The sequence below is a fragment of the Helianthus annuus genome, chromosome 17, assembly GCF_002127325.2.
Source record: "Helianthus annuus cultivar XRQ/B chromosome 17, HanXRQr2.0-SUNRISE, whole genome shotgun sequence".
In the NCBI taxonomy this organism is placed as follows: domain Eukaryota; kingdom Viridiplantae; phylum Streptophyta; class Magnoliopsida; order Asterales; family Asteraceae; genus Helianthus; species Helianthus annuus.
Window position 1 is genome coordinate 16,933,204 of NC_035449.2, and position 22,098 is coordinate 16,955,301.

Sequence of the window (22,098 nt, forward strand, 5' to 3'; positions counted from 1 at the left end):
GTCAAGCAAAACATAAAGCACATCACCGCAAACAAATGACAAGAATCGACAAGTGATTAAATCCAATACTAATAAAAAAGTATACATAATGTCACATGACATTCTTATACTATGACAAGAGTCTATTTAATGCCACATAGTATTTTCTATTTAATTTACTATTATTATTAATTAATTAATTAATTAATTAATTAATTAATACAAAACAATAAAAAATTCCTTAACCACTTAATACTAATAAATATTTTATTGTTTAGTTAGATATTGATTATTTACTTTTGAGTTATCTAAAATATATAGTTAGTTATTAGAAAAAATCTACTTATAATAAACAATTTCAAATAATGTCAATGTGACAATACCTTCTTATTTTTTAAAGTCATTTTTTACTAGATGTTTAAAACATCTTATTAAATAAATTATTAATTTATATTATAATAATAAAAAAGGTAAAAAATAGGTTAATCTGATATTTGAAAACCGGTTTACTTTCATACTTTGAAAACACTTTTAATATTATTAGACCCGTGTAATAAACGAGTTTAATGACATAATATCTTCATAATGGAGTTATATTTTTAGACTATCGAAATCATTGATAATTAACAAAGGTCAATGTTCCGGTGACATTATCAAGAAATATTGATTGAAAGAATGGTTTATGTAATGGAACTCGACTACATGTCCTATCTCTGGATGATCAGGTTATTGAGACACTCATATTATCCGGAAGTAATGCTAGCACTTGAACGTTTATCCATAGATTTCGTTTAATACCGCCAAATAGAAGGATTCCATTTATGTTGAAAAGAGACAATTTCCTCTCGCCTTATGTTTTGCCATGACGATAAATTGTCACACCCCTCCAAAACCTCACCCCGCCTTGGAGGCGTGACATGCCCAGGATCATAGCCACCAATCATATTGAACAACGTATTTAAGTAAATAAAACCAACCACAATACAATTGGTGTCAAAACATAGTTTGAGTTTACAGTGGAAGCAAAACATAAGTTTAATATAAGTTTTCCCACAACGACCACGCCTCCCAGTGCAAGCTCCTTAAGCTAGGGACCTAACGACCTGCAAGGCATGTAACAACGAGTCAACAACAAAGTTGAGTGAATTCACAGTTGGTTTACTGGCTTACTAGCCCGTATCGTGGTCTCCCAGACATGTGTGCGAAGGTTAGTATCCGTATCGCGTCGCATCGCGGCCCTGCAGGCATGTGTGCGAAAATTAGTGGAGTGGCATCCTACCTCTGGAGGATGGTCGTGCCTTGTAGAAAGTTTGTGAACTCACCTTTGCTTTTGCTTTGCTTGGTTTGCTTATCTTCTTTGATTGTGAGGGTATGGGATAGAGTTTAGCCTACTGATAAGCCTAATAATCTAACGCACACGAATTTAGGTAAGTAACCAATACAGCATTTACGACAATTCACGAGATTAAACCCTCACAACGATTAACAAAGTGCAATACTTAACAATTCAGTGGATTCACAAAGAATAACAGAGCATAGTCCGAAATTGGATAATACTCAAATATTCAAGTCGAAATCACGACGAATAACAAAGTATAAACTCAATTTGAGCAGCACTTAATCATACGTTGGATAGTTTCAATCGATCGGACGTTGAATCGTAATAGCGATTGAATTAATACCCTGAATCGTAGCAGCGTTTCGGGATTGGTGTGTGTTTTGGAGTAATCAGACAATAACTCAACGTACAGAGAGAATTTGTACGTCGTTCCAACTCCCAAATTCAAGTCCCAAAGCCCTCTATTTATACTGAAAAATTGACTCCCTCGCGTGTCGCGATAGGGAGATGTGCATCTGTCGCGTGGCGCGACGGGTAACAATTCTAGCCTAGGGTGGACACGTTCAGGGGTAGCTTGGCTGAGTTGATTGTACGACTGAATTCCAATTCTACAGCCAATTGTGAAGATAATCATTCACTAGGGTTTATCCCCACTGAGTTTTAGGGGTCCTGATCCTGATTCCGATTGTTATGAAAATTTTAGGGTTTATGCAGAATTACTTGGGTTTCTTAATTAGGGTTTCCTTAATAGATAATTAACATCCTAAGTATTGATTTTAGTGAGAGTTGTTACATTCTCCCCACCTTATTTAAATCTCGTCCTCGAGATTTATTGGAATAAGTTAGGATACTTTCGCTTTATTTCTGATTCGAGTTCCTAAGAATATTCCGGTCCTTTCTTCGAAACCTATTTGACTTTGACCAATACTAATCTTTTATGCTCGAGAACTTAACCTTTCTGTCTTCTATATAAAGTGGTTTCTCAACTAATCTTTAAATTTTTCATTCACTTATATGTCTTGAAGAGGTACTACCAGCTATTCGTCAGATAGATATTTCTTAAAGTTGGATACATGAAATACTTAGGGAGGACTTAACCTTAGCTGTAACACTTAAAATGAATATTACAGAATGCAGTAAAGTATTGAGTCTTGCACTTGGAGCGAAGCATCGTTGCGAATCATTGAGCACTGTACAGGTTATAGTCTGGTTTTATCAAAAAGCTTTTTCCCCTTTTTAAAACCAAGTTTACTATAACCAATGGCTCTGATACCACTCTGTCACACCTCTCCAAAACCCCACCCCGCCTTGGAGGCGTGACATGCCCAGGATCATAGCCACCAATCATATTGAACAACGTATTTAAGTAAATAAAACCAACCACAATACAATTGGTATCAAAACATAGTTTGAGTTTACAGTGGAAGCAAAACATAAGTTTAATATAAGTTTTCCCACAACGACCACGCCTCCCAGTGCAAGCTCCTTAAGCTAGGGACCTAACGACCTGCAAGGCATGTAACAACGAGTCAACAACAAAGTTGAGTGAATTCACAGTTGGTTTACTGGCTTACTAGCCCGTATCGTGGTCTCCCAGACATGTGTGCGAAGGTTAGTATCCGTATCGCGTCGCATCGCGGCCCTGCAGGCATGTGTGCGAAGATTAGTGGAGTGGCATCCTACCTCTGGATGATGGTCGTGCCTTGTAGAAAGTTTGTGAACTCACCTTTGCTTTTGCTTTGCTTGGTTTGCTTATCTTCTTTGATTGTGAGGGTATGGGATAGAGTTTAGCCTACTGATAAGCCTAATAATCTAACGCACACGAATTTAGGTAAGTAACCAATACAGCATTTACGACAATTCACGAGATTAAACCCTCACAACGATTAACAAAGTGCAATACTTAACAATTCAGTGGATTCACAACGAATAACAGAGCATAGTCCGAAATTGGATAATACTCAAATATTCAAGTCGAAATCACGACGAATAACAAAGTATAAACTCAATTTGAGCAGCACTTAATCATACGTTGGATAGTTTCAATCGATCGGACGTTGAATCGTAATAGCGATTGAATTAATACCCTGAATCGTAGCAGCGTTTCGGGATTGGTGTGTGTTTTGGAGTAATCAGACAATAACTCAACGTACAGAGAGAATTTGTACGTCGTTCCAACTCCCAAATTCAAGTCCCAAAGCCCTCTATTTATACTGAAAAATTGACTCCCTCGCGTGTCGCGACAGGGAGATGTGCATCTGTCGCGTGGCGCGACGCGTAACAATTCTAGCCTAGGGTGGACACGTTCAGGGGTAGCTTGGCTGAGTTGATTGTACGACTGAATTCCAATTCTACAGCCAATTGTGAAGATAATCATTCACTAGGGTTTATCCCCCCTGAGTTTTAGGGGTCCTGATCCTGATTCCGATTGTTATGAAAATTTTAGGGTTTATGCAGAATTACTTGGGTTTCTTAATTAGTGTTTCCTTAATAGATAATTAACGTCCTAAGTATTGATTTTAGTGAGATTTGTTACATAAATAAAAGTATAGGACAATTTTTATGTAAAGTTGGTTTGTTTCTAAAAGAATTGGTTTTTACACATGACCAACTGTTGCATCATCTATGGTAAAAAAATTCACTTATGTAAATTTATAAAGAGAATGTAAAATTAAATAATTCACAAATTTCTATCTTTAAACCCGCGTAATACACGGGTCTAATAATCTAGTGAATAATAAATATCAATCTTTTTATAGAAAAAAAATCATTAGAATATGTGTTAAATAAATTCTTGTTATAGTCATATCAAATATTATGTCTCATAAAGCGTTTATATATTTATAAAAATATTGTTTTAAAAAAAATCATATTATTACAGATATGAAATCATATTAAACAAGCATCAGAAATAGGAACGTTCAGATTGAGGATGCGTCGTGTAACCTTTGCAACTATGGCGACGAAACGGTTGATCATTTATTTACCTCTTGCCCGGTGACGGTTAGGCTTTGGCTCTTTATTAGCACTTGGTGTAAGGTCCCTAATTTTTTGGTTTTGGCATTCAAAGACCTACTGGAGTGGCATAATTTTTCGGGGCTCTCGGGTCGTGCCAAAGAGGCGCTTTCAGGTTTCATAATCATTGGATGCTAGAGTATCTGGAAAGCTAGGAATGAAGCTAGGTTCTCGAACAAAACGGTTAAAGTCGACAACATCATCAGCCAAGTTAAGGCAGTGGGTTTTCTCTAATAGATCGAGACATAAGGATGTAACGTGGGAGGATTTGTGTAAATTTGTAAATATGTAGTTTCGTTTGTTGTTTGGTCAGCCCGGTTGCTGTGTTTGTTTTGTTAATGGAAGTTACTGTTAAAAAAATATATTGAACAAGCATGAATGAAATAAACTAGAGAGTTTAACTCAAAGAACATTATGTTAAAGTAAATGATATGCATAGTAATAATGTGGGTTTTTTTAGGTTATTGGACACTTGTCACTCTATAAATCCTTCTTACACTTCTTACAATTATGATCCTTTGTATTTGATCCTAATCCGTAATAATGTTATGAACCCGAGATTTATGGATGTAGTTTTTAAAAGACTTGGTTGTGCTATTCCAAAAGTGGTAGCGGTGCTTGTCGCCTGTTTACCTTCTATTTTGATGTAATTTCCATCTCGGGAGTTAATGATATACGAGTTACGACCAAAAAAATATGAAAATATGAATAGAGAAGGCTTTAGTTTATGATTGAATTTCTTAGACTAAAGGGTACGGAGAGGATGGGCTTGGAGGGGATGAGCCGCCACGTAGGCGCCACGTAGGAGTGGCTTGGAGGGAATGGACCTAGGGGGTGGGGGATGAACCCCTTTATGTATATATATGTGTGTATGTATAGGTATATGTGAGAGGCAAGAGGAGAAAGTGGTCCGGCTACCCCGGCTGTGGGTGGCCGGTTGTGCCGAGCCGAGCCCCAGGGGGCGGTGTGGGGGTCCGGCGCCGGGCCTAGCCGGGCATCAGCCGGCCCCCATACCTTCCAGTCTTTAGTGAACAATCTAAAGAACGATCATTTGCTTCCGTACTAGTATTGAGGTATGTTCTGTTCTGTTTCATCTTTATGATACCAACATTTATGTTAACATTTATCAACAACCTCAATGATCGAACCACCTATTCTCAAGTTCCTGATTGTTGGCAGGAATTATTGTCACATTTAGGGTAACAGGTATATAGTAGGTAGTGATTTAATTCATAGGAGTTATTATGAGGAGAGAGGCTTTTCCATACCATCACAAGACTCATGTTTATTAAACCTCGAGAGTTAGTGCCTTAGCGGTTACCCATTTATGTAGTGGGGAAGTTACTACATTATAAAGAAGAGCTAATTGGTTGACCAAGCCAACATGGGCTTGACCGGTGCGGGTCTGAACCCACGAAACCGGGTTCGAAAGTGGATGAACACTGCAAGTCCCCTGGTCTAGTATGATATGATGTTTACGTTATTCTAGTCTCGCATTTCATTATCATCAATGAATAATGTTGCACAACGTGTTAACATCTTAAATATTAATGTGGTCCCTCATTGAGGTCGGATGACATTTGGTTTTCATGACCTTTGATCGGTGTATCTTTTCGGCTCATAAAATTCTTGTACTATAAGACTAAGGGGCTGTTTGACAACTTTTGAATGGTTAAGTGTTGAATTAAGTGGTCTGAACCATTGAGAGACAGTATAATGTTTAACCGTTTAGAGACAAATGTCTGACCACTTCAGATTATAGGTCTTAACCATTCAGACTTATTATAATGCTTAACCATTCAGAGGCAAATGTCTGGACCATTCAGACATCTGCTCACGAAACAAACAGTCTGAACCATTAAGTGTTGAACCTGTAAGAGGTCTGAACCATTAAGAACGAAACAAACAGCCCCTCGGGCTATAGGGTATGGGTTAGTGAAGGGTGGGACGTGGTGCCCGTGGAACCCCCCCCCCCCCCCCCGCCAATCCCACGCATGGCCTTTGTGAATATCACCACGGTCCAACTTTCAAATTTTAAGGGTTTTGAGCGTTGTCAAATGATCCGATTTAGAAATAATAATTATAATTTCCGATTTTGCATCTATTTAAACAAACAAACGCACTATTTTTTTCACAAAATCACTCTCATTCTCTCAACTCTCTACAACTCTCAATTCTCTAAAATCCTAAATTATATATCCGAACATATGGCGTCTTCATCATCCTCTTCCGACGAAATCAACGCATTCTTTTAACACTGTAATGGAAACCGGACACATTATTTTAGAGGAAGAAGAAATTACGTCGGAACGTAGAACACGGAAGACGTGCTTAAATAGGGATCGGGAAGGTAATTGTACTTTTTTATGTCTAGTGTAATTAATATTTTTTTAGTGTAATTACTATTTTTTTAGTGTAATTAATATTTTTTGTGTAACGGATATTTATTATGTCTAGTGTAATTAATATTTTTTTTGTGTAACTGATATTTATATTTATATTTATATTTGTATTTAATATAGGTGCTCATTATATGTTGGCGCCTGATTACTTTTTCGAAAACCCGGTATACGCTGATGAACTGTTTAGGTGTCGGTTTCGAATGAGCCTTCATCTTTTTCTACGTATAGCCAATGATTAGGCAAATCTTGTCATGTTTTTCACATTAAGATGGGAAGCTATAGGTAAAAGGGGATTTACTACTTTACAAAAGTGTACATCGATAATTCGTCAATTGGCTTACGGCACAAGTAGCGATGCATGGGATGAATATTTGTAGATGTCTCATAAAACGTCACGAGAGAGTTTGTACAAGTTTTGCAAAGGTGTGGCCAAGCCATACAATAAGAGGTATTTGCGAAAACCAACAAAAAATGACATGCTAAAGTTGTATGACGCGCACCAAAGTAAGCATGCTTTTCTCGAAATGCATGTTAGTATCGATTGTATGCATTGGCCCTGGCATAATTGCCCTAATGCATGGCGAGATCAGTTTACGCAACGTGAGCATGGCCACCCCACATCAGCGGCGAAGCTTGAAAATTTCCACCGGGGGATCGAAAGTCACCGGACCTAAAAATTCTATATAAGTAATTTTTTTTATAAAACCAGGGGGTCGAAAACGTATATACCTAAAAAATTCTATACGAAACGTACATTCATAACACTACTGAGCGAAAAGTTCGGGGGGTCGGGCGCCCTTCCCGGCCCCTTGAAAACTACGCCCCTGCCCCACATTAATACTAGAAGTCATGGCTTCACATGATCTATGAATTTGGCATACTTTCTTTGTTGTTCCAAGTTCAAATATACCCGTTGGAATATACCCAAGCTACGTATCAATCATTAAAGCTATACCGTATCCGAAAGATGATAAAAGAAATAAATTTGCCAAATGTCAAGAATTTGCGAGAAAGGATGTTGAACAATTATTTGAGAGTCTAAAACAAAAATGGCACATTGTGGCAAACTCGATACAAGCATTTGCATCCAAAAAAATTGAGATACTATATGTATGCTTGCTTCTTGTTACATAACATGATTATTATTATAGACGAAAGTAACACCATATGCGAATATGATGAGAACATTGATGAGAATGTTGTGTCAATTGATAAAGGACAACAAGAGTCTAATATGTGGATATTATGTAATGAGGCTACGCATAACAACCTTCGTACGAATTTGATTGAACATATTTGATAATTCAGTTAGATCAACAATGATGATTAGTTTTCTTTGTATGTTTTAAATTAAATAGTTTAAATATTTTTAATATGTCTTATTAGAATTTCCTTATTTTAATATTATGTAGCTTAATTATTCCGGTTATTAAATAAAATAATTTAGTTTTATTTGTTGTTTATCAAAATAAATTAACTTAAATCAATTTTAAATAAAAAATAGGAATTGGATGGAAAGGACCATCAGCACATCATATAGGGTGGTGACTGGTGGTGGTTGATAGAGTGATGTGGTAATAACGTGGAGGGTAGTGATGATGATTAGAATTATCATCAAATCTTATAACCTAACGGTCTATTGTACACGTTGATGTTCCTGAGCAATGTAGTTATTACCTAGGACATCATCCTGGCTATTATTTGGGACAACATCCTTAAAGTCGGAATCAACTTGTGTTGGATTTACACATGGTCAATCAAACAATTGACTTTGAATAGTAAGGTTTATACGTGTTCAACTTTTAATCACAAAAATTAGATCAAACATCAAAGGAACGCAATTAACGTTATTGATGTCCCTACTTTCTTAGTCATTAACATCTATCAACATTTCATAGGTCCAACTTCTACCCATATGTAGGTTACATTGCCAATAATTAAAAAAACAAAGTGATGAGATGATAAAATACGAGAATAGTGGATTAAAATTCATCTACTTGTCATGTAAATACAGTTCCAAAAAAAAGTGCATACTGCAAAAGTCAAGGTTGCCAATTTATAACGCATTCTTTCCTTAAGGATTTGATTATTTTTGAGTGTTAATAAAGCTACATCCTAAGATTTTATTTTCACACGTTCTATACGGGTCGTATAGGGTTATACGACCTGTTTAGAATAATCTGACATGATAAATATTGGGTCGTATAGATGGAAAAGTTATTAGGTCGTATAACAATCTATATGGATTCGTATAAAATTATGAGGTTTGGGTCATATAACATTCTATCCAGATGTTATAACATTATATTAGTCGTATAATGTTATACGTCTTGTATACATGGAGACAAAAAAAAACATTCCTGACATTCTTTTTGTGTAACATTCAGTTATACAACCCGTATAACTCTATACGAGTCGTATAGATGTACGACGTGAAAATAAGATTTTACAGGTGTAGGGACAGCGATAGCCTTATTTTTTTCTTTGTGTATATTTACCATATCAGACAGTAAAATAACTCAAAATGATCTATATAACTGTATAACCATAGTCCATAACTCCTGATTATCATCATATAACATACAAAATCTATCACCGACACTTGAATAACTTACAAAACAAAACAGCTCAGACACAAAAATATCAAACTAAACCCAACAGCGGTTTCGATCATCTAACAAAACCTATCTCCGGTAACATTCCCGGCCGGCGGTATCTCAAAATGCCACAACCTTCCAGTCCCATCTTTCAAATACTTCCGGCACAAAAACTCTTCCGCATACGCCTTCTCCACCTTCCGATCAACATCGTGCAAAAACACATGCGTCACACCGGATTTCTTCCTATTTCTCGCCATCACAGCTGCCGAATAAATCGCTCCCATCCTACCTGGCGCCTCCGCATAATACCCTTTGGGCGCATCAATCATTATCATATCCCACTCCTTATCGTACACCACATCCGGCAACCCAGTAAGTGCTAACTTGCACCGTTCGTTACCTTTATTAGACAACAAAGTAATTATAGCAAGTCAAATATTAGAGGGTAAATTCTAAATATGGGTATTATAAATACTCTTGTAACCTCATTTCTATACAACATTTAATGTAAATATAGCAAGTTAAATAGAGTAAAATGCTAAAATAGCTAATTTTCTCACTTCAGTCTAAAAATGAAATTTTCTGTATTTAGGTCTCTAAAGTTTCATTTTTATTGTCATTTCCATTCAACTTGCAAACTGGGTTAGAGTTTTTCTGTTAACTTTTCACTTTTTTTTTGGCGTTAAATATATTAAATTTTCAAAAAAAAATCAAAATATATTATGGGATAAATGACGTTTATACGCTTGATTTAAATGAGGAAAACGACAAAATAAGAAAAACTTAACAGAAAATTCTAACAAAGTTTATCAATTGAATGAAAATGACAATAAAAATAAAACCTTTGGACCCAGACAAAACATTCATTTTTGGACTGAAAAGCGGCAAAAGTCGCCTAAAAGCATTTTACTCAAGTTAAATATTAGAGAGTAAATTATGTAAATATGGGTAATTTGAATACTCTTGTAACCTCATTTCTATACAACATTTAATTTTTTTTTGAAAAGCATATACAACATTAATTTTTTTTTTTGAAAAGCATATACAACATTAATTTTTTTTTTTGAAAAGCATATACAACATTTAATTAATTAAATACCTTTAACATATACAGTTAATTAATTAACTACCTTTAACATACGATTTAGCCGGCGCACATTCCGGCTCCCGCCGGTAACTTTTCATCAACTCATCGGCTTCTTGAAGCTGGGTCCGGTACTTAACGTGAGCCGCTTTTAAATCCGGTGCATCTTTCAAAACCGTTTGGACCCATTTAGGATCTTCTTCAAGGAACAAAGTTAGCCCACCGGGGTTGAACGAGGCCCACATAAGGGAATCATGGCCCAGACCAAACACAAGGAAATTGCAAGGGGAAATGGATTTGAGAACATTGAAGGAGATCGAGATCTCGGCGAGAGATTGTTGGGGGACGGTTCTGGAGGTGGCGTAGTGGAGGATTGCACGGAGTTGGATGGGGATGATGGTGGTGGCTTGGTGGGTGTTGGGGGTTCCGGTGCAGATGAGATTGGTGGCGTCGTTGGTGAAGATGGTGAAGATGACGACGGCGCCGCCGATGAGGGCGAGGAGAGAGAAAGCGATGGAGATTTTCCGGTCGGGGAAGGGTCGTAGGTTCATTGTGGTTTGGAAGCTGGAAGAAGAGAGGAAGATGAAATATGGTTATCTGGTTTTGGTTTTTGAATGGTGTTTGATGAAGATGAGGATGATGTGGAATATGTGTATTGGGTGGACGGTGTGGGAAGTTTATTGACTAAAATACCCATGACAAAAATATCTTGAAATTGAAAATTCTAATATAAAGGAATTTACTATCTTTAGATGTGATACGTTTAGATTTTATCGTAAAAGTTATGATTTTATTAAAAGATATTATATTAGATGTGTGAATGGTTCCGTGTAGATCCGTATTGGGCAACCTTTTTAGTTTTCGAAAAATATTTAATTTTGGTTTTTACAATAGGTTTGGTTCGGTTTTGTATTCTTAGATATTGTGCCATTTGGGTTCCCGTTTTGGGGAAACGTCATAGAAATATAACCAAGTTTGCCTACTGTTTCAATTAAGTCATCCAAACTTATATTGTCTCTTTAAAATAACTAAACTTTAATTTCGTATTCTAATAGTATGTAATTATCAGGTTAACAGGTTACTATTTTTTTTCTTTTATTTTCTTTTCTTTTTGTAATATTCAAAATTGTCATATAACAATAAAATATAAGAATTAAGAGTATGATTAGTTTTAATTTCAAATCTTCCCCTCTCAATTGCCGTACAACTTTCTTTCCCATCTTTATCGGAAGAGTTATTCCGTTCAAATAAATCGGCATTTCCTTCTACTAACAGGGGAAGAACTTGGTAACGTGAAATCCAATCATCAGCCTTTAAAACACGTTATTGTCCTCTGTTTCGCTCAAACTTCGCTGTCGCACACGCGTTCGGCGCCGCCGCTATTTTCTGATTAATACAGTCCGTCATCACCACGCCCCACCTTTGCCGTTGTTACCATTACGTCCATTCGCCGCACTCAGTTCCGAGACTGTTGCGCTTAGCTTCGTCATCGCCAATATCGGTTTGGATCCACGAACAGGCATTGAACGAATCCTGATGATTGAATAACCTGTTATACAATATATTTTAGAATAAAAGTGATTTTATTTAAACTGAAAATTACATTTCATCATTTATATTTTCCATATCATATCAAAAAAAATTAAAAAAAAATAATGAAACCTGACACATCATCATTGGTAACCTGTTAACTTGTTAATTACATAGTATCAGAGCACTAAATAAAACTTTAGTAACTTTAGAGAGACATAAAAAGTTTCAGTGACTTAATTGAAACAATCATCAAACTAGGTTACATTTTTATAAAGTTACCCCTTTGGTTTTTAAGAGCGGTTTTGGATTCTTAGATGTTGCTATTTGGGTTTTTAGATTTTGTCACTTGGGTTCAGAAAACACAAAATCAAACCGTTTGTTTTTGTTTGGGTTCGGTTATTATGATCTGGTTTTTTAGCTATTTCAATTGCAGGTTGGTTATTCGATTTGATGCACACTCCTAAATGTATATGAGCTTTGACATCATTAAGAAAAATATAAAATCATTTTAGTTATTTTTAATAGATAATATAGAGTATAATCCTCCTTTAAATGTAAAAAAAGGATCGGATTGAAAAGTAATAATGATTTGATTTTTATTAGCTGATTGCTTTATAGCCTAGTGATATCTTAGGGGTGAGATAATGTTTTGTTACCAATAGATCCTTAGTTACTATATGGGGTTTTTCCCACATTTATTGGGTTTCCTCCTTAATTGGTGTATAACATTATGTCTCGTGAAGATGGATATGATCAGGTGGTTCTACTGGTGGTACGATAATACTGCAGTAGTCCGTCAGTAATTCAAATTTCCGTTCAATTTTTTTTTATTAACAACAATAATTTAGAATTTAAACAAGCACTACTTTTGTTGTGTGTGGGAAGAACCGTCTCACTAGTTTCGGTAATAATGTTATTTGATGCTAAAAACTGATACTACAAAAGACAAAGTGGTGAAGGGGGTAACGAAATCTCAAACCCGGCCCACACGGCAAACCCAACATCTTTTCCACCAACACCAAATGTCATGTTGCCATATAACCTCCCAAGACAAAGCATGTGCGTCAGGTAAGAGTTTTTCAACTTTTTTTGAGGAATCATGTCTTAAAAGGTATTAAAGAATATAATAATAATTATTATAATAATAATATTGTACTCATAAAATAAGTTATGAATTGAATACCGGGTTGAAAAATACCAAATAATCACTTGGGTGCACTCGCAGAATGATTAAAAATATTCAACATGTAAGTTAAGGGTTTTCTCAATGGTTTTTTAGCATGTTTATAGTTAAGGGTTTTCTAATATTACGACTTGCGAGCAATAGATTCTTCTCTTCTTTTCTTTTTTTTTTTTCAGTAGCTTTTTGACCTGTGGCCCCTCGCCCCCAACCTGAATCGTAATGTATTGCGAGATTATGGGACATTTGGTATTAGTGAAAACATAAGGTAAAAGTTGAAAATAAAAGTTGGAGCTGTGGGCATTAATTGGTTATGTATCTACTTTCAGTCGTGTATCATACTTTATTACATTAATACCCATGCTACGTCTTACATGAATAATATTTTGTTTAACATACGCAAATCAAATGTCGCCTACCAACTCTCAATCATGTAATTTTAACTTTCAGTCCTGAATTAAAAATGCGTAAAACATAATTGATGTGTACCATTTACAAAAATCCCAAGATAGAGAGGGAACATGAGATATTCGGACTTAGTTATTGTTCATGTTTGCTTACATTCAAATGTTCGACGTCATTTATAAGCTTACGCTACAAAGAAATAACACAACCAAAAAACATACCCACATGCAGCCACTTCCATGTACACGCATGACTTGTGCGTGATGTACCAGGATATGCAACCCCCCCCCCCCCCTTAAGAATTATTGGCCACATGAATAAAATTATGGTAGGACTTGGTGAAGCGGTGGACGCCACTCGTTGTTTATGGAAATCAATCAATTATAGTTGAAAGTTTTATATTTTTTAATGTAGAACAATGCACTTTTATATTTACGAACTCAAGTTTCCGACTGTGGTAGCCTCCTAATTTTAAAATAGAGTAAACATATTACAGACCAAAATCATGAATCAATATTCAGTCTACGGTTATATTAACGTAAAGCTCTTCATCCAATCGTCTAAATTCACCAAGAAGAAACCCATTCTCATCAACAATCATCCCTCCGTATTCTCAAACCAATCTTCATCTACCGATCCAAATTCACCACAAACATTCTCAACGACCACAGTGGACTCACGTGTCGTTTGCGATTTATTGGCGATGTATCGGTCTTGGAACATGGAGATTCAAATTCATCATCATCGGATAGATTTATTACTTCAAGAATTGGATCATATGACCTAACTGAACTCGTGCACTCTTGTTTGGGAATATGGATCTTGTTTGACCCGTTGACTGGGCCCGAAACCGGCGTTGTTAGAAGTCTTTTGTATTCTCTGTAGTTAGTAGAAGAAACCTCTGATAATGCCCTCTTCGACATTGTTTTGTTTGTTGTTGATTGTAGAAACGCATCGAATGGGAAGAATATATTGAGACTTGGGGTCAACCAAATGATGGAAGGAGATGAAGAGTTGTTCTTAAAATTCCTTTAATTCTATTATTTCGGTTATGTTATCTTTAATTATTGTAATTCTAATTTCTCCTTTAATTCAATTAATTCAGTTACTTTAATTCTATTATTTCAGTTCTGTTATCTTTAATTATTGTAATTCTAATTTCTTTTTTAATTCCATTAATTCAGTTACGTTATCTTTAATTTTATTTTAAGTCTAACAAAAGGAGATGAAGAGTTAACACACATATATTTTAAATTAAATGTTTAAAGTTTTTTATTCCTTTAATTCCTTTAAAATTCCTTTAATTCCATTAATTCAGTTACGTTATCTTTAATTTTATTTTAAGTCTAATTTGTTACAATTATAATATTAATTTTATTAATTTGAAGAAAGAATGTATTTAAGAGACTCGTGTATTTAAGAGTCTCATTAATGAAGGTTGTAAAATAGTTCATATAACTAAATTCTAAATTTTTAATTTTATTTTAAGTCTAATTTGTTACAATTATAATATTAATTTTATTAATTTGAAGAAAGAATGTATTTAAGAGACTCATGTATTTAAGAGTCTCATTAATGAAGGTTGTAAAATAGTTCATATAACTAAATTCTAAATTTTTAGGGCATACGGAGTGGATGCGGCAAAGGGGCGGTAAAGGAGTTTGCCGCGCGGCAAACACCGCCGCCAACAAACTTTGATCGCGGCAAAAGAACAAGATCGGTGATGGATTACCGATTCAAGAAGCATGAGAGAGAGGGTAGTGAGAGAGAGAGGGGGTATTGTGGGTGGGGTCCATTCCTATCTCAACCAATCACACCTTTTTCCTTTTTTTTTTTTAAATAGTTTACCACTTCACCAAGTGTTTAAACCATTGCCAACATTTTTCACCAAAGTTTAAACACTTTTGCCTAATTGACATGGCGCGCTCTGATTGGTCGGTTTTTTGTTTTGCCACTTTAAAGTGTTTAACCACTCCTTATACCCTTAATTATATATTTAAGTCTAATTTGTTACAATTATAATATTAATTTTATTAATTTGAAGAAAGAAATGTATTTAAGAGTCTCATTAATGAAGGTTGTAAATAGTTCATATAACTAAATTTTTAATTATATATAGATGATAGGCACAAAAATTATGTTTTATTGTTTTAAAGTCAAACTTGGTCCGAGTTGACCTACTAGATCCGATTCTGGCAAAAGTTGACCGCATTTCATCGATTTCGAGTAACTAGGCGGAGTAGAAAGTCGACTCGGCAATCTTCCTTATAGCGACTACTTAGGGAGTACTCGACCTTAAAGACCTTGTTTTACAACCATGGCTCGAGTAATATATAAGAACTACACTATCTAATATAATGTAAATTTGGGGATATCAAAACTATCAAACATTGCACCGCATGTTTTTTTTCCATCAAAACCCAGTATGGTTGTAATTATACCTTCATTTTAACTACCTTTTTTAGTAGACGTTAACAACAAATTACGTTGAACATCTTGTTAACGACCAAACAACATTAACTTATATTAGGTTTGACCACATATATATAAGTTGTTTTGGCCTATTTAATCCAATGCGCGATTTAACAAAATAATACAACTTTAGTAGCGCATCAAACCACGAACTTAAATTTTAAATATATCTTTTTACTTTTAAAAGACTATTTGCCAAAGTGATTAAATAGTAAAGTAACTTTTACTCTATAAGAAATATTTTATTGAGAATCAAACAAAACGGGTTAATTGACAAAAAATGATATAACTACGTGATTATCTTCACATGCTTACAAAAATATAACATTTAATATTATTTTCAGTTGTAAAAAATAACGTGTTTCTTTTTGACCAATGAATAATCGGAAAGGACAAAATGCTTTAAATCAAAACATCTTATCATGTGACTCCACTATTGGGTTTAAATTTTCTGTGTCTTGATTCAATTTGGACCATTGATTCCTATCTAGAGTCTGCACTTGGTAGTTGGTATGTTGCTTCGCCACATTTATTTTTTATTTTTGTTTATTTTATTTGTTATCGAGACATTTTCATATTGAGGCAAAAAACCTCAAATTTCATTGATGCTTATCAATTTTCATTGGGCCTTCACTGGGCTATTGTTGAGTAAGGCCAATTCCACTATAAAAAGGCTATTATGCTTTTCAACTTTGGGCTGATTCTCCTTAGCCACCACTTTGGGCTGGCCTCTTCTAACCCCTTGGGCTAAAGCCACCTTGCTAGGCTTAAACTGGATACAAATCTTTTTTTTTTTTTTTTTTGAAACATATGGATACAAATCTTGTTTTTGTTTTTTGTTTTTTCAAGCGTCTTGCTAGTTTTATTATGATATATTCACAGCCGTACAAAAAAATCAAATATAACTATTGTCCGTAAGGGACATCGAGGTTAAGAGGAGTAGTTTATGATTAGGAGTCGTTCTAAAAAAACTAAACTATTTTTATGAAATTTATAGCATGTGTTTAATATAGATAATCATTTATTTACATGCTTTCAAATTTGTAACATTTTTCTCCTCCACAAAATAAAGATTGTTGCAGCGTATCTTATAATTATATTATAAATTTGTATCTAAATAAACTAATGATATGAAATATAACTGAATATTCTTTAGTTGGTTAAATATAATATTACCTAACTTTTACTTTGTATTTTTGTAAGATACATACAACGTAACCATTCAACGAGTAAAAAGACACATTTGGTTTATATTTATCATGATTCGTAAGAAAAAAAAAACATAGAATAAAAGCATACTAACATATAGAATATGCATACACTGTTTACCATCTTGAAATTCATTTGGTTCTGTTTTACTTCAACTGAATGATAATAATCATCAATAGGTTCAGAAATTTACCAATAAATATGCCAAAATCTCAACCATAACACCATGGTAAGTGTTTACTATAAAGTCAATGGTTGACCAATACCTCTTCACCTTAAAACTATAAACAACCAACACTGAAATGAAATAAAACAGAATATAACAACAACCTAAACAACTTTGTAAAATTCTCCAGGTCACAAGGGCTTCAAGATTTCATCCATTGGATTCCCGTACTGAAATCCATACGGTCCCTTAAGATTCCGAGATTCTTGAAATTGAACGTGGGTGTCAACGCACTGCTGGTCAATCTGCCAGCCCTCGGATGGCAAACCGTGGTGAACCGCATGCATTCCCTGTTGAGCCATGGTGAGACCATTTGTATACATGGGTTGGTCAAGCCCTCCGAAATCCGACTCACATGAACCCCATGAACTGTTTGACAGAAGAGAGAGAGCACGGCGAAAATCAAGTGCTTCTGCATTCGAACCTACATAACAAACAAATCATACAATAATGTTTTATTCAGTCATGCTTGTTATCTTTTGTGGTACAAATAAATATTCTGAAGAGTTAATTGCCATTTTAGTCCCTGTGGTTTGGGTCATTTTGCCAGTTTAGTCCAAAGGTTTCATTTTTAACATCTGGATCCAAAAAGGTTTCATCGTTGCCATTTTGGTCCAACTGGCTTAACTCCATCCATATATGTTAAGTCTGCCAAGGGTATTTTAGTCATTTCATTTTTCTTTTTATTAACCCTTTATGGCTAAAATGACTAAAATGCCCTTGGCAGACTTAACAAATATGGATGGAGTTAAGTTAGTTGGACCAAAATGGCAACGATGAAACATTTTTGGATCCAGATGTTAAAAATGAAACCTTTGGACTAAACTGGCAAAATGGGCCAAACCACAGGGACTAAAATGGCAATTAACTCTATTCTGAATTTGCAGTAATTACAGGAAAAGAAACCTTGATGAAAAGCGCCGGCTGCGATGGCCTTAGGTGGCAGCGTAATCCTATTGAAAGTAAAAGCATCCGGAAACTGAAAAGCTTCAGGTTTTTCAGCTTTTACTAAGGGTGCTGTTTGTTGCGGGTTGCATGTGGTTTCCCAAACAGAATTCAAAGCAGGTTTAGTCTGAACCAGAGGAACGTTGTTAAACACGAACCCTAATTGTTGTTGCCCATCTGTAAATGCAAAAGCATGATAAATTACTAAATTATATGATTATACGTGGTAAGTGAAAATAAACTGGTTGGTTAATTTGAAGATAATTTGAGTACCGTAAAATGACGAAGACAGATTGCTCGGGTTGAAGTGGATCGTTTCCTGCTGCGGCTTACGGCGGCGGGCATTGTGGTTGGAAAGCCGCCGCCGGCAACTCCTCTTCTTCCCGTCAAACTCCGACAACCCGTGAAATCTGTACCGGTCATTAGAACGGGTCAGCTCAGGTGGCATGCAAACATTTTTTCTCATTGTATCGAGTACAAATACAAAAAAATGTGTTACTACGATACTACTACGATAAGTTGTTATGGTAATAATCTTATTCTTTTATAAATAAAAATTATTTAAGAGGCTGCAAGCAATAAAATACACTACTTTAGGTGACTTTTAATCTTAACCCGCTCGACCCATTTCACTTTTATAAATGGCAACCCATTTATTATAAGTAAGCGGGTCAAAATTACGAGGTTAGCAACATCTTGAAATTTAACAGATTCTAACATGTAGTTGCAAGTTCGATAAAAAGCATACCGGCTACATTGTTGGCAGAACCGCCGTTCAAGACCAGCGACAACAACCTTTAACGCTTTCGAATGATTTTCACAAACTCTATGCTTCTTATGATATTCTTTCGCAGACGAAAGATCAAGGTTGCACCCCTCAACTTGGCATCTCGAAACCGCCATACTCTTGTTCGATACTTTAACCTTTTTCACATTTGATACAGAGCGTGTTTTTGAATCGCTGCTAGCAAAACCGTTCTCGAAGTACGTTCTTTTACCAAGTTTTAAACCAATCGACTGATCAGAAGAGCAAACCGATGCCTCAAACGATGGAGAATTTCCATTTATCTTGTTGTTATATGTGTTGTTCTGGAAACTTCTTGAAAGATCAGACGAGAAATTCGACGATGAATTGTCGACATTAACGACCCCAGAAAGATTAAACGACCCGTCGATATCTTCTGATGATTGTACCTTCTTTGGACTTGAAACCGCAACCGCTTTTGAACCGAAAATATCATGGTTTTCCCAGTCCCACTTTGAGTTCCACTCCATATCTGGATAATGATTTCATTCAGATTTAGACATTGCAAAAAGTATGTTTTTAATGCATATTGAAAGATAAGTAAAATCTAACATTTTTTCAATAAACGGAAAGTATAAAAAGGGCCCAGTTGACCACAATATTTTTTTTTTTGAAAGGTGAACTTCTTAATGGTGACCATTGTCACATCCGCAAATCGCGGACCCTCGCCAAGAACGTGGGCCCAGATAGCAAGGCCAGCGCTGGGTTAACCAGTCTTGGGTCGAAGGCTTTCCTCCGGAAACTGTACTGCCTCTACACGAGTTGCCTCGCTAGAGTAACAGCCGGATGAAAACCGGAGTGACGCTCAGGATCAAACCCTCCTCGGTAGGTTTTTCACCATCATTGCGCACGGGTGTCCTACCCCCTTTCGCCACAAGCGGGAGTCGAACCGGTGACCTCTAGGAGGACAAACCGGCCCCCAACCACTGGGCTATGAAGGAAGGACAGTTGACCACAATATTAGCAGATGAAACATTAACATTTAACAGACTCCATTAAACAGTCTCTAATTTAGGGATCTAGTATTTAACAACAATTACACAACAAGTTAACACATAGATAATCCATTAAACCACTATTACTACCAACCCATTAATCTATAAATTAAATCCAGTGAAAATATTAATGGTCCCCAATCAGATTTACAAACTTTACACAACTGAAACAAAAAGGTGGAAATATGACACAGATTGCACTACACCAAATTGTTAATAGTTCCCCTCGTGATTTAAAAACGTCGTTTTCTGGTAAAGCAAAATGATGAAGATAACCATAAAAAAAGTTTAAAAATCATCAATTTCTTCACCCAGTAGTCAGCCACTCATCAGATCAAACGTATTACTACCAAAATCGTTAAAAAAAACTAAACTTTCTCACACAGACATAACGTCGAACACCTTATCTACACTTTCTAATTATCTTTTTCTACACCCAGACGTTAGAACTTCACAACACAAGTAAATAAACAAAATCAAAAGTGAGAAATCATCTTTGTGTTTTGCATTTCTTGATTTGTAGAATGAAATAATAAAAGGGTGATAACAGATTAACAGATTTCTTGTTTGAGAAGTTGTGAATAATAATAGAGTAATGAGAGGTTACCGATCACAGTAGTCTGCACCATTCCAGGATGAATGAAGGAAAATCTGAAGATTTTTACTTTACCAAATGAAGAAAGTTAGAGAGAGAAAGAGGAGAGAGAGAAGATAGGTTTTTTTACTACTAGGTGTGTGTATAGTGTTTTAATCATCTGCACTGAAGCTAGCTAGCTCTCAATAAAAATCTGTGGGGAAGAAGAAGACAAAATGAAAGCAATTTTTAAGAAATTGACATATTGTAATATAGTATTAGTACATAGTGTACACTAATGCTTTTAATAATGTTTTACACCATATAATATATGGATAATTGGATGTTATATATTGTATATTTTTGTAGTGTCATAATGTTTACTACTTTTAGTTGTAGCGGAAGATATAGAAGAGAAAATAAAATAGGTGATTACACATGACTGTTTTAGTTATTAGTTATTATATGGTTATCACATTGCAAAATTAATAAATAGTTAAAGTAAGGTTAGCGGTCCTTAAAAGCGTGGGTTAACGACATACTGACTCATCGTATCAGTTTTAGGAGTTTCAGTATATTATAAATATCACAAATGCACTTCAAATCAAATCTCTTTCAGTGATTATTAACTAGGGCTGGCATATCGTGTATACCCGTACACGATAAGACACGACACGATAAGATACGATACACGAAATCCCATACACGAACACGACACGATAACTTATCGTGTCCTTTTTTCAAACACGAATACGACACGATATACACGAAAATTACCTGTTAATACATGTTAATACGACTGTTCGACTGTTATACACGAAAATTACATATTAATACCTGTTAACACGAATAAAAACACGAACACAACATGCTATCTGAGAGTTACAGAGGGAGTTTAGGGTTTTATTTTTTTTTTAATTGAGTGAGGAATGAAAATAGAAAGAAATTAAGGAACCCACACGCATATGGCTGATGAGTTTTATTTAATTTAATTTCTTGTCGTGTACTAACGGATATTAACAGGTAAACAGGTATTTTACCTATTTATACACGAAAATTAACAGGTAATCTCGTGTCTACCTGTTTGGTACACGGTACATGTTAAGGCCATACACGATACCTGTTAACTTCGTATAAATTCATGTCGTGTATTCGTGTAAAATTGTCAGCCCTATCATTAACACACCAAACTACATGTTAGCATATACGTGCCACAAGAAAAATAACACCACTTAATGATTTGTGTGAGTCAAACATGTTAATGATATAAAACATACATATAAAGAACACTCGTAATTTATCAAAAGCATTTGCATGTATTTCTAACCCAAAACA

General features: G+C 35.3%; 2 protein-coding genes across 2 annotated transcripts; both read right to left on the reverse strand.

The window, feature by feature from the left end:
* Window positions 1-9,265: 9,265 nt before the first annotated feature.
* Window positions 9,266-11,057, reverse strand: LOC110920841 (probable methyltransferase At1g27930). The gene is made up of 2 exons (XM_022165043.2): window positions 10,466-11,057; window positions 9,266-9,735 (listed from the first exon to the last, which is right to left on the reverse strand). Exons 1-2 carry the CDS (start codon window positions 10,968-10,970, stop codon window positions 9,410-9,412), a joined length of 831 nt encoding a protein of 276 aa, XP_022020735.1. The 5' UTR covers window positions 10,971-11,057; the 3' UTR covers window positions 9,266-9,409.
* A 6,283-nt stretch (window positions 11,058-17,340) lies between these two features.
* Window positions 17,341-20,966, reverse strand: LOC110921933 (squamosa promoter-binding-like protein 12). Its single transcript, XM_022166259.2, has 5 exons — window positions 20,797-20,966; window positions 19,138-19,666; window positions 18,663-18,799; window positions 18,351-18,566; window positions 17,341-17,868 (listed from the first exon to the last, which is right to left on the reverse strand). The coding sequence occupies exons 1-5, from the start codon at window positions 20,816-20,818 to the stop codon at window positions 17,576-17,578; spliced, it is 1,197 nt and encodes a 398-aa protein (XP_022021951.1). The 5' UTR covers window positions 20,819-20,966; the 3' UTR covers window positions 17,341-17,575.
* Between the last annotated feature and the right edge of the window lie 1,132 nt (window positions 20,967-22,098).